Raw genomic sequence first — 12,820 nt, forward strand, 5'->3', positions numbered from 1 at the left:
CACTGTGGAAACTTTCAAATCAGGCGTCAGTGGCCGGACACGCCCCCTTTTGAAGAAAAAATTCTGTTCTAAAGTAGAACTGTTCTACTTGACTAGAACTGCAGAAAAAAAAATGTGGAGAATTGCGATTTCTAAAATAGTCCGTTCTCCACCAGTTGCTCCTAAAAATCAGGCGCGAATCATGTGGAAACTTGGGCCCATAGCGGGGGGCAGCGGGGGAAAGAGAGAAAGAATATCTGGACAGTTTACTCCACAACTCGGTCACACCTCGTAGAGAGGTGCAGGATCAGAATGGAGTTGGTGTGACCAATAGTGTGCAGAATAAGGAGAACCCAGGCAAGAAAGCGAACGAGGATCCATAGAAACTGATCCTATCCAACAAGTACAATGTACTTGCTACCTGTGAGGATAAGGATAAAGAATCTCTAAAGGACAGCCAGAATGCAGAACATGGCACTTTGGAGCAGGAGGCTGTCCTAAGGGGGGAGAAGGACGAGGAGAGGAAGCGTATTATGTTGTAGGGGTTTCTATAATTAGGGGGACAGATAGCATCCTTTGTAAGCAGGAACAAGAGTTCCATATAGTATGTTGCCTACCTGGTGCCAGGGTAAGGGACATCTTGAACTGGCTTGAAAGAATATTGAAGAGGGAGGGGGAGGATCCAGTTGTTGTGGCCCATGTTGGGACCGACAACATAGGGAAGAGTAGACAAGAGGTCCTGTTTGGGGAGTACAGGTACCAGGAACTAGAAGTTAAATTAAAGAGCAGGACCTCTAAGGTTATAATTACTGGATTATTAACTGAGTCACGTGCAAATTGGCGTAGGGATAGGCTGATGAGGGAAGCGAACACGTGGCTAAAGCAGTTATGTAGGAAAGAGGAGTTTCATTTCATGGAGCACTGGCTCCAGTATTGGGACAGGAAGGAACTGTACCATTGGGACGACCTCCAGGGTCCTAGCAGAAAGGATAAATAGGATGGTCACAGGGACTTTAAACTAGTAAATCGGCGGGGGGAGGGGAGAACTCAAGTGGAAATTGTCGTAAAAATAGTAGTTCACAAACAAATACAGTCAGAAATTGTGCTTCAGATACTACATGTACAGGGTCAACTAAAAGATGTAAAGTGATTAAACCAGGCGAGAGAAATAAGAAGCAAGTGAGAAAAACATTCGAGCTGAAGGACAGGCTAGGGTATGTGGCCCAAATATGCATTCTATATACAAATGCGCGGAGTATCAGGAATAAATTGAATGAACTGCAGGTGCCATTACTGAGACATGGCTGCAAGACACTGGGAACTAAATATACCAGATTATAAGGTCTGCAAGAAAGAGAGAGAAAATGGCAGAGGGGAGGGGTAGCCTTAGTGATTAAGAATGAAATCACTTCAATGATAAGAGAGGATATAACAAGAGGTAAGCAGGCAGTGGAGACTTTATGGGTCGAATTAAGAAATAGGAAAGGATCCAAGGCTGTAGTGGGGGTGGTGTATAGGCCCCTTGGTAGCAGCTCTGAAGTGCTAGATTGTATAAATGTAGAGATTAGACAAGCGTGTAGCAAAGGCAGAGTGGTGTTAATGGGGGATTTTAACTTTCATATAGGTTGGGAAAAGCAGAGTAGCACCTGTCAGAAAGGAAGTGAATTTCTTTGAGTGTTAGTTTTCTACAACAATATGTCCTAGAGGCCATATTAGATTATGGGTAACAGCCTAAATGTGCCTAAACATTTATTCAATAGCGATCACAACATGATCGAATTCAACGTAGCATTTGGAAGGAAGAAACAGCTCCTAAGATTCTAGATTTGGGTAAGGCCGACTTCAAAGGGATGAGAGATCACCACAGTAAACTGGGCAAATCTGTTAATGGGTAAAACGACAGAAGATCAGTGGAAGATGTTCAAAAAATAATTTAACGTGATACAGAACCAGTATATACCCCTGTTTGGCAAGAGCTATACTTGCCAAAAAACAACCATGGACAATTAAAGAGGTAAGGGATAGCATAAAATTAAAAGAAAAAGCATACAAAAATGCAAAAAATACCACAGAACCTGGCGAATGGGGAAGATAGAAAGAACAAAAAAGAGATAGTAAAAGAGCTACAAAAAGGGAGTATGAAAGGAAACCTGCAAGGGATATCAAAATCAGCACACATTTTTTTTATAATTATCTTAGATAAAAGGGAGGGTGGTCAGGAGCAATGTTAGCCCCTTAAAAACTGAAAGCGGTGATATTAGGAAATGTTGAATAATTACTTTGCGTCAGTATTTCCAGTCGAGGAAGAGGATAGCATGCCAAAAATCACAAGGAAACTAAATCAGGGACAGGGATTCAATAAAATTAACGCAAGTAAAATAACAGTAATGAAGAAAATAATGGCACTGAAGAAACAGATGGTTTCCAACGCAGGATTTTCAAGGAAGTCGGTGAGTACATTGCAGATGCCCCAACTATAATCTTCTAAATTTTTCTCAATTCAGGAACCGTTCCTTTAGATTGGAAAAGTGTGCCTGTCACTCCGCTATTTAAAAATGGAGGGGGGAAACCAGGGAATTTTCGACCAGTTAGCCTAACATCTGTTGTTGGGAAATTGCTAGCATCTATAATTAACGATAGGGTGACTTAACACCTTGAAAATTTTCAGTTGATTGGAGAGAGCCAGCGTGGATTTATGAAAGGTAGGTTATGCCTGACAATCCTGACTGAATTATTTTGAAGAGGTGACGAAAGTAGTGGACAGGGGAATGTCTATGGATGTTATTTATATGGACTTCCAGAAGGCATTTCATAAAGTGCCTTCTCCCCTCCTATTCTGAAGGCATTTGGATATGGTTCCACTGGCCATCACAAGCATCAGGTTCATCGCCAGTGTCCATTTTAATCGATGAGTATTTGCATGACATTTCAATCAAGACCAAACCTATCCCAACCTTGCATCAATACATATATATTACCCAGCACAAGTAACTGGATAGCAGTGAGGGGCTGTTTATCTTTTTCCCCCTCCCTACTCCAAGGCCAGAAGCAGCGATAACAATTGGTATATTCTAGTCTCTCTGGCTTAGTGCTACATTGAATGGAAATTTTACCCATTAGACTGACAAAGTAGGCTTGTAAATACTTTAATTATTATCTTTACTAGTTTAAATACAAAAAAATTCTAAATCTTGTTGAAAGAAGAAAAAATATCGTTGTGTTTGTTCATTTCCTAGTTTTTTCTACTCTTCCACTCCCCACTGCCACTAAAACAGAATCATGACATTTCTGGTCTCCCTTTGCACTTGGAAGTATTTGTAATAATACACATTATGGATGCATCAAGGAGCAGCTCCACACAGAAACCCAGCAGAATCACTTGGGACCAGTCTGGATGCTGAGCTAAGAAAGTTAGTGCTTGTTGGTACTCCAAAAATATTCAGTGACTGTAAAGCACTTTGAGACGTCTGGTGGTTGTGAAGGGCGCTATATAAATATAAGTCTTTCTTTTTAAATTGACTGAGTGTGTATCAGTAATCCTTAAGCAGTGACCTCTCTCCAATTGGTTGGTAGACTTAGAATATTGTGACAAAAGTATTGCCAAGCATCCACAGAATCATAGAATGGTTATAGCACAGAAGGAAGCCATTCGGCCCGTCGAGCCGTGCCTGTTCTCTGCAAGAGCACTTCAGCACTTCCCCGCCCTTTCCCCGTAGTGCTGCAATTTTTTTTCCTTCAGGTACTTATCCAATTCCCTTTTGAAAGCCACAACTGAATTTGCCTCCACCATCTTTTCAGGCAGTGCATTCCAGATCCGAACCACTGGCTGTGCAAAAAAGTTTTTCCTCATGTTGCCTTTGTTTTTTCATCCAATCACCTTAAATCTGTGTCCTCTGGTTCTCAACCCTTATGCCAATGGGAACTGTTTCTCTCTATCTGCACCACTCATGATTTTGAACACCTCAATCAAATCTCTTCTCAACCTTCCCTGTTCTGAGAAGAACAACCCCAGCTTCTCCAGTCTATCAAAGTAACTGAAGTCCCTCATCCCTGGAACCATTCTTGTAAATCTTTTCTGCACCCTCTCTAAGGCCTTCACATCCTTCCTAAAGTGCAGTGCCCTAAATTGGACACAATACTTCAGTTGAGGTCAGACCTGTGTTTCATAAAGGTTCATCTCAACTTCCTTGTGGCAGGATTGTAATTTTTTTGTTACTTGCATCTGTGTACTTTTTGTTTAAAGCTTTAAAAAAAGCAAGCAAAGAGTGGAAAATAAAGTGTTCGCAGTCTTGATTACTTCCAATAACACAGATGAACCACACCAATAATCTGCATTGCCTGATCAATCAATTAAACAGCTTCAGAAATCACCTACATTTAAAATGCAGTCAAGCTTATTGTATTAACAATATTCAAAGGACAATGCAACAGATCATTTTTCACTTATTTTTCAAAATCATAGCTTTTGTGTGAAAAATAGAATACTATCTGTCTCTATTTTTGGTCTCAGACACAAGGGAAGCAATCAAGCACTGAGTGCTGGATACGAAAGAGCCATATGACTGATAGTTAGTATAAAAGAATTACATTTTGAGGAGAGACTGAGGAAACTTGGTCTCTTCAGCATTAAAATAAAGTTAAGAGGGATCTTAGAGGTAAATAGAATAGCAAACTGCATAAAAGAATACATACAGAGTGCTACTATAACTTGCTTTTAAATACAGGTACAACCTCCAAAATCCAGAGTTCCAAAAACCAGAATGTTCCGAAAACCGGACACCGTGCAGATCACACGAGTCAACGTCCGGAATCCGTCCCGAAAACCGGACATTCCCCTCACAACAGTAATATAAACGGCACACAAATTCCAAACACCAACAGCACAGCACTGCACAGTGAAACTTGTACAAACAACACTCCCAAAAAATGGACACTCACCAGCACTCCCAAACAACTCGCATTGCAAAAGACACATGAGGCACTCTGATCCATGGGCACCCGCAAATCCAAACCGCCGACCGTTGGACTCATCATTGTCCCTATCTGCAAAGGGGTCTGAATCATCGTACGGCCGCTGATCCTATCGGCATCTGGGACTCAATTCCCCCCCCTGCCCCCGCCACGTATCCCCGTCGGTATCCGGGTCCAAATCCCCCCTCTCCGTTGGCATCTGGGTCTCTATCCACTCCCCCAAGCCTGCCGCATCAGAGCCCGAACAGCATCTGGCCCCATCGGCTTCGGGGCCCGAATCACTCCAGCAGCTGCTGTCCGTCTCCGAAATCCGGAAATACCCAAAACTTGGCCCAGGGGTTTCTGCATTTGGGACGTCAGATTTCTGTTCCGAAATCTGAAAAAACCCAAAAACCGGAATAGCCTCGGTCCCGAGGTTTCTGCATTTCGGAGGTTGTACCTGTAGTGCATTTAATGTAGTAAAACGTCTCAAGGGGCGTAATCAGACAAAAAATGACAGAGGTTAAAAAAGGAAATATTAGAACAGGTGACTAAAAGCTTGGTCAAAGAGGTATCTTAAAGGAGGAGAGAGTGGAGAGGCGTAGAATTTCAGGGAGGCAATTCCAACTCGTTTTGTCTGATTATGCTTCTGTGAAGCACCTGGAGATGTTTTTCTACTAAATTCTCGATATAAATGGAAATTGACATCAAGGCAGCATTCGATCGAGTGTAACATTTGCACTACAGAAGTGCCAAGCAATGACCATCTCCAACAACAGAGATCTTAACTGCTATATATGTATACTTGTATTTACTCTGTACAGCCACCAGAGGGCTCATCCCCTGGAGTCCCAAGGGATCCCATAATCCCTTGGGAGCACAGGTGTGTAAGGAGGCTTTAGAAGTTGGAGAGGCACTCTGGAGACCTGCAACAAAAGACTACGGTCACACTTTACTTTGAGCTCAGTCTGACTCTTGCTCCATATACATTAACCACCTATCCTTGACATTCAATGGCATTATTATCGCCGAGTCTCCCAGCATCAACATCCTGAGGATCATCACTGACCACTAATGTTATTGGAGCAGCCACATAAATACCATGGCTACCAGAGTGGGCCAGATGCTGGTTATTCTATGGTGAGTAGTTCACCTCATTACTCCCCAAACCCTCTTCAGTCCTTACAAGGCATAAGTCAGGATGGTGATGGAATAATCTCCACTTGTCTGGATGGGTACAGTTGCAACAACACTCAAGAAGCTCAATACCATCAAGGACAAAGCATTCTGCTTGATCGAAGGCCCATCACCACCTTAAAGAACCACTCCCTTCATCATCGGCGCACCATGGTTGCAGTGTATATTATCTACAGGATGCACTGCAGCAACATGCAAGAAGCTCAATACAATCCAAGACAAAGCAGCCCACTTGATCAGCACTTCATTCACTAGCCTAAATATCCACCCCATTCACCATCAGCATACCGTGGCTGCAGTGTACACAATCTACAGCAACTCGCCAAGGCTTCTTCAGCAGCACCTCCCAAATCCGTAACCCCCACCGTCTCGAAGGGCAAGGGCAGCAGATGCGTGGGAACACCGTCACCTCCAAGTTCCTCTCAAAGTCACACACAATCTTGACTTGTACATATATCGTCGTTCCTTCATTGTTGCTAGGTCAAAATGCTAGAACTCCCTACCTAACAGCATTGTGGGAGCAACTTCAGCACAAAGACTACAATGGTTCAAAGAAGGCAGCCCATTACTGCCTTCTCAACGGCAACTGAGGATTGGCAATAAATGCCAGCCTTGTCCACATCCTAAAATGAAAAAAAAGTTGGCATGCAGTTGTTGATCGTCCCCTGCCATGTTATTATGTATACTCTGCAACATCATATGCAGACCAAAACTATGCTCATACCTTCAGTCTCTTTTAAAAGACACTGCTCATAAATCGGATACATATAGCAGACCAAGATAAAGTTCTTCAATACAAATATTCTACTCATGTATGTTTTCTCTACGTATTTTGCAAACTCATCAGTGGCGATATAGAAGAAAAAGCTACTTTAAAAAAATCAGTTCCATACAGCAGGTTATGGATGTGTAAAGCATAAAGCAAATGAATCAAACTGTGAGGAAAGAAGGAGCAACATTTTGACCGCATTATCACAAAAATCTGTAGTAAACTCAATGGAAGATTTGTGTGCAATCACAGAAGGTATTCAAAGGTATGCATAAACTAGGAAGTACCCACATAGTAACTTGTATTGAAAAAATATATTCAAGTCAAAGAAGTATTTTTATCAAATTGCTAAAGGAAACACTTCTGAGATTCATTTTCCCATTATATCAGCTCTTTTACTGTCTGAAAATAAACTTCTAGCTTAATAAGTGAGCATCAATTACATTTTTGCATAGACATTGCAATTAAGTTAATTAAACACTGGAGTCAAAGGTGAAACTGAAACTATTTAAAATTCCCACCAATCTACTGCATCTTAAATATATCAATTTCTTTAACTAAAAATTGCTTTTGAAACGATCCCAAGAGTTTTTAATGAGCAGATCAATTGGTGTACCAATCAATTCCCAGAATAAGTATTGTCTTTAATTAAAAGATAAAGGGCTAGATTTTAGCGATTTCACCTGTTTTCAAGCGATAATCACAGCAAATTTTTTTTTAAACCGCTAGGTTACCGTTACCGGCAGAGGCCACAAATTTCGGCAAACGGTGAAAATCGTTAGCGATAGCGATAAATCCGGTGTTGCACAACAGACTTTGTGCTCTGGATCGGAAATTTGCGACCCAAAGTAAAAAAGTGTACCCTCTGCGCATGCGCAAATTTTTTTTTGTGAAATTTTTTTCTTCGTCCCACGCTTTTGATCAGCTGGCAGGGAGCGCCCACGCATGCACAGTACACCCAGGGCTGAATCAGCCATTTTTAGATTTGATTCACGTTGAAAGGAGATAGTAGCAGGCAGAGAGCCAGACAGTTCAGTAGTGAGGCAAAGCAGGCTCGGGTCAGTGCTATTGAAAGGAGATGGCCAGAATTGAATAGGAGGGATGCAAATAGACCACCCCCGCCCCCACCAAGCCCCCAGTGGTTTTTCGAAAAATTTGGGCCAGCATAGCTGAGGAGGTCTCCTATGTCGACGCCATCCGAAGGACCCACACATAGTGCCGCAAGAGATTTAATGACCATTGCAGGGACGTTAAAGTAATATTTTTATTGATGCACTCCTTCATTACTTAAATTATAAATCTGACACACTATCTGTTCTCATGCTGTTGGTATAGGTAGGCTTTAGTGTTGCACCCCATTTGGCATGAATTATCTTTACACATTATTAAGATTGCTTTCTGAGATCTTGAAAGATATTTCTGCACTTCGATATCTTCATGAACCACATGCAACTTCCAGGGCCATTAAACAGAGGACTGCATTAAATGCACACAGTATGGTATAAGTGCTTTGGTAGCTATCTGTGTATGCCACAAGAGCAGATGGGCCCTCTGGTGACCATTCCCATTGTCATCTTTGCAGGAAAAGATGTCCCACAACCTCCAGGAGCAGCGGTGGACAGGCGGCGGTCCGCCCTGAAGCATGCCTCTGACAGACATCGAAGAGTGTGTGGCTGGTCTGATTGGTGCCTCAGGGAGGGCAACTGCCCGTGGAGGTGCTGACCCTTCGTTCAATAGTGAGGGTAAGTCCTGTACATTCCCTGGGCTGGGTTGGGGCAATGTGATGTCGTGTCTGTAGACTAGGGTTGGAGCAATGTGATGCAGTGTCTCTGGACCAGGGTTGGGGCAATGTGAGGGAGTGTCTCTGGACAACATATAATGGAGTAGCGGCGGTCCTTCAAATGAGCTTGTGCTATGCGACCTTACTCATGTCACCCTGCCCCCTCCCCTGCCGCTAACCACTCGTCTGTTGTTTTCTGCTTCCAGATGAGGAGTCGCATGCGGCAAATCCTTCAAAGGAAGCCTCCACCTCAGGTCATCATGTAGGAGGGCCGATGCACTCAATACCTCTTTTTCCTCCAGACAATACCTCGTCCGAGGATGAAACATTCCCAGGCTTTCAGCCATCTGAGGCCCCAAGTACTAGTGCCATGCAGCAACGCACTCCCGGGGTTGAATCCCATATGCCGTCTCTCCGGAGGGCGAGTCGGCAAAGCCAGTCTGCTGACAGTCAGACGGTCGCACAACTGGACATGGTGGGACTGTCCAGGGATAGCGTCCAGCTCACCCGACAGCTCCTAGACGTATTGAGTAGGATTTCCGCAAGCATGACGACATTATCTGATGGAGATCTGCCGCAGATTGCCCGTGTAAGGCTGTCAATGCCCACGTGCAATTGATGGCCTCCATTGGTGACACTACAGTCCCCAGTGTCACACCCAGACCCACATCATCTGTAAGTGGTGACGCCGATCAAGCGGCTCGCCCCTCAGAAGCCGGGCCTTCCACACCCTCAGCTTCACCAGTGGATCCACACATGGCGTCTCCATTGTCTCTCCCCCCAATACAGCAGAATGGCCACCGTGCTGCACGAACTCTTGGTGCCAATTTGGGTAGAGTCATGATGCAAGGGTGGGGGGTGGGGGTGGGGGGGAGAGAGAGCCGGAGGTATAAGACGTTCAGTGCAGTGGTTGTTGTTTTGTTGTTGATTTGTTGTTATTTTATAAAAGTTTTAAAAGTTTACAAATTCTGCTCAAGTTCACACTTTAAGTTTCAAAATTATGTTTAACAAGTTTACAATGTTTATTAAATTATTTTGTTCACTTTAATCATTCCTGTGTAGTGTCTCATTTGCAGAATAAGAGTGGGAATAGTCAACATGGTGGGATAGAGTGGCCAGGCAACAGTCAAACGTGCCATTCACTCTTCAAGCAAAGCATTCAATTATGAGCTGCTGACACAAGGCTTTTGCACTGGCGAAAGCTGCACGAGACCTCTCCTATAGTGGCGGCATGGGTTCCTCGCCAGGCTCCTTGTCCTCCTCCTCCCCTCTCTCTCCTGAGATGGTCCTGCAATCCCCATTGGAAAATCCTGTCCCCTCATGATGGCTAAGTTGTGTAGCATGCAGCACACCACAATGAACTCAGACCTGTTGAGGGGAGTATTGCAGGCAGACTCGAGAGGTGTCCAGGCATCGGAAGCGCTGCTTGAGCACTCCAAGCTGTCCGTTCGATGATGTTGCATGTGGCTACGTGGGCCTCATTATAGCAATGCTCGGCTTCTATGAGGGTTCCAGGTCACTAGCACAGCAATGTACGCCAATTGACGTCATCCAAACAGTGAAAACATCAGGCGGGCGCTAAGTATTAGTGCCAAAAGTAGTAGTTTTTGCGATTCACTCAGGCGAAAAAACGGTCGCAAACCTGGCGAAAATCTAGCCCCAAGGCTCATTATAACTTTTTCAAGTGAATTTAAGCCAAATTCCATATGAGGAGATATTAGGATAGGTGACCAAAAGCTTGGACAAAGAGGAAGGTTTTAAGTAGCATCTTAAAGGAGGAAACGAGAGATAAAGACGATTATAGACTTAGGGTGGGAATTCCAGAGCCTACGGTCCAGGCAACTGAAGGCATGGCCATCAATGGTGCAGCAAAGAAAATCGGGGATGCACAAGAGGCCAGAACTGGAGGAATGCAGAGATATCGGAGAGCTGGAGGAGGTTACAGAGATAGGGAGGGGCGAGGCCATGGAGGGATTTGAAAACAAGGATGAGAATTTTAAAATCGCGTCATTGCCGGACTGAGAGCCAATGTAGGTCACTGCTTCCTTTCTCTCTTAGCCAATTACTTATCTATCTCCAAGTGCAACCTAGGATGCATTCTGATGACAGCATGAGAAAACTCCAGCGTAACACTTCACACTGACTCCCTCATAATGACTATTAACACGTCACAGATTTCATCCTTCATCTCATCGAGCACCCTCGGGTATTTAGTATCTGTCGCGAGGGAATTTTTTTGTTTTTAAGCTCTTTAGGATGTCTCTAAGTGCTATCACAGTTATTAAGTTTAGTTGTATGGTTGATTTGATATTTGCATCTTCTCTGGTGAATACTGCCTGGATGTAATTGTTTGTTATGTTAACTGTTTTATTTCATCTTCAACCCGCAACCCTATTTATGTCCTTAAGGATAACTAATTCTTCTTTGAAAACCCTCCTTCAGTAAAAGTCATGATAGACATTTAAACAAGAAAGTGATTTTAGTTGCACACCATTTCTTTCTTCTCCTTACTCAATTACTCCCATTGCTTCCCCATTATCCTCCTCAGTTATTTTGGCCCAACTGTTCAAAATCAGGCTTGAACAAAGTGGAATGAAATTATTCCCAGAAGATACAGCCAACACAAGGAAACAAATTTAATGTCATTCAAGACCACAACACAAGTTTTTCTCATGGTTGAGACCAACATGGCGTTTTTGCTATTAAACTGTAAAATAAGATTAGTATTTAAGAAATAGTTCAAAAAGGGACACTGCATCATACTTGTCTGGCAATATAACTTTCTTAGTAACCATCAGTTTCAAGCATGGGCAGAATGGCTTAATGCCACTTTAAGATCTTGCAGTGTTCCTCACAAAACTTCACTCAGAAAATAAATTCACACAGCTGTAAAATAAAAATATATCGTCGATTGTCCACTCATCCAAAAATTAGCTACTTGGAATTTTTACAGCTTCTTCGCTCACTGACATCCCCATTACGGGACGAGGAAAAAATAGGCAAAGCTTTTTAATATATCTGCAAATACAGTTGGTCATATTTATTAGTTCCAAGCTCTGTTCCACACTGTGGTTAGAAGATGTGTGAAATAATGGAAAACAAAAGGAAGAAATGCAAATATCCTCTTATATAACCACAAAAAGGCATATATCAAAAAGAATAGAATCAGAAGCATGTGTGAAAAATTGGATTCCACAGTACATTGATCATGATCTGTTCATATCTTTGAAATGTCTTTTGTTAAGCCATCTATATTCCAAACAGTCCCTTTTGACACCACTTACACAAACACATGGCAAAGCGTTGCAGCAGTATTTTGCCTTTCAAAAGGCTGATTAACAAAGAAGGCACTGATTTTACAGATATGGTCATAGCTCTACAATAAATGCTTTCGGTCTTGAGGTGTATTGCTGGTTTAATTCTACACTGAGGATCATCAAAATTGCTCACTATTTGAATTAAGCTTTAAGCACCGAAATATCATGTTTCTGTGTGCTTGAAAATTGTTAGAGCATCTTAATTGAATAAAAACAGACAAAAAAAAATCTCTCAAATGCCATAAAAACCCCATGGTACATTTTATGATGTGAGTTCAACAGAGTATTTCACATTACAAACTGGTGTGTCAAACGAGCATCGGAAAACAAAATTGCATCCTTTAGTACCGCTAAATATTTTATAAGTATATCTTAAAGAAGCTTACCCAGTGTTGATGGAAATGATTTCAATCAGTGGGTTTTTCCTAATCTTCGGCAAATCCAGTCGCGCTCCGCCCAACCGTTTTCCCTTATCCTTTTTCTGACCCAGTAGTCTCACATAGTGACCTTCAAACAAAATGGATTTGAGAACACTTTTACTTCAGCTAGAAATTTCAATTTGAAACTGTAATTTAAATATATAAAAATTATGACTGTTTTGTGAAAAAATAAGGAAATCTCAATCACACTAAAACATCAACTCCATCTTGTCACTTCTTATTTTTTTAATAATTTCCATTTAGAACAATTTCTTCTTGCTCATTCCTTTCATTTTTACATCTGTTGACTCATCAGTTAACATATCACGCAACAGTAATATGCATTTGAATTTTTCAAATCATTAACTTATGCTTACATATCACACAATTACAACATTTCGAAAGGCTT

General features: G+C 42.3%; 1 protein-coding gene across 2 annotated transcripts in view; it reads right to left on the bottom strand.

The window, feature by feature from the left end:
• Positions 1-12,820, bottom strand: part of cdkal1 (CDK5 regulatory subunit associated protein 1-like 1) — a 1,217,472-nt gene that overhangs the window by 810,009 nt on the left and 394,643 nt on the right. For both annotated transcript variants that reach the window (XM_070880626.1, XM_070880627.1), the window contains exon 7: positions 12,379-12,499. In XM_070880626.1, the coding sequence (XP_070736727.1) occupies positions 12,379-12,499 (121 nt within the window). The remainder of the gene's footprint in view (positions 1-12,378; positions 12,500-12,820) is intronic.

The sequence above is a fragment of the Pristiophorus japonicus genome, chromosome 5 (assembly GCF_044704955.1).
Source record: "Pristiophorus japonicus isolate sPriJap1 chromosome 5, sPriJap1.hap1, whole genome shotgun sequence".
NCBI classification, from domain to species: Eukaryota; Metazoa; Chordata; class Chondrichthyes; family Pristiophoridae; genus Pristiophorus; species Pristiophorus japonicus.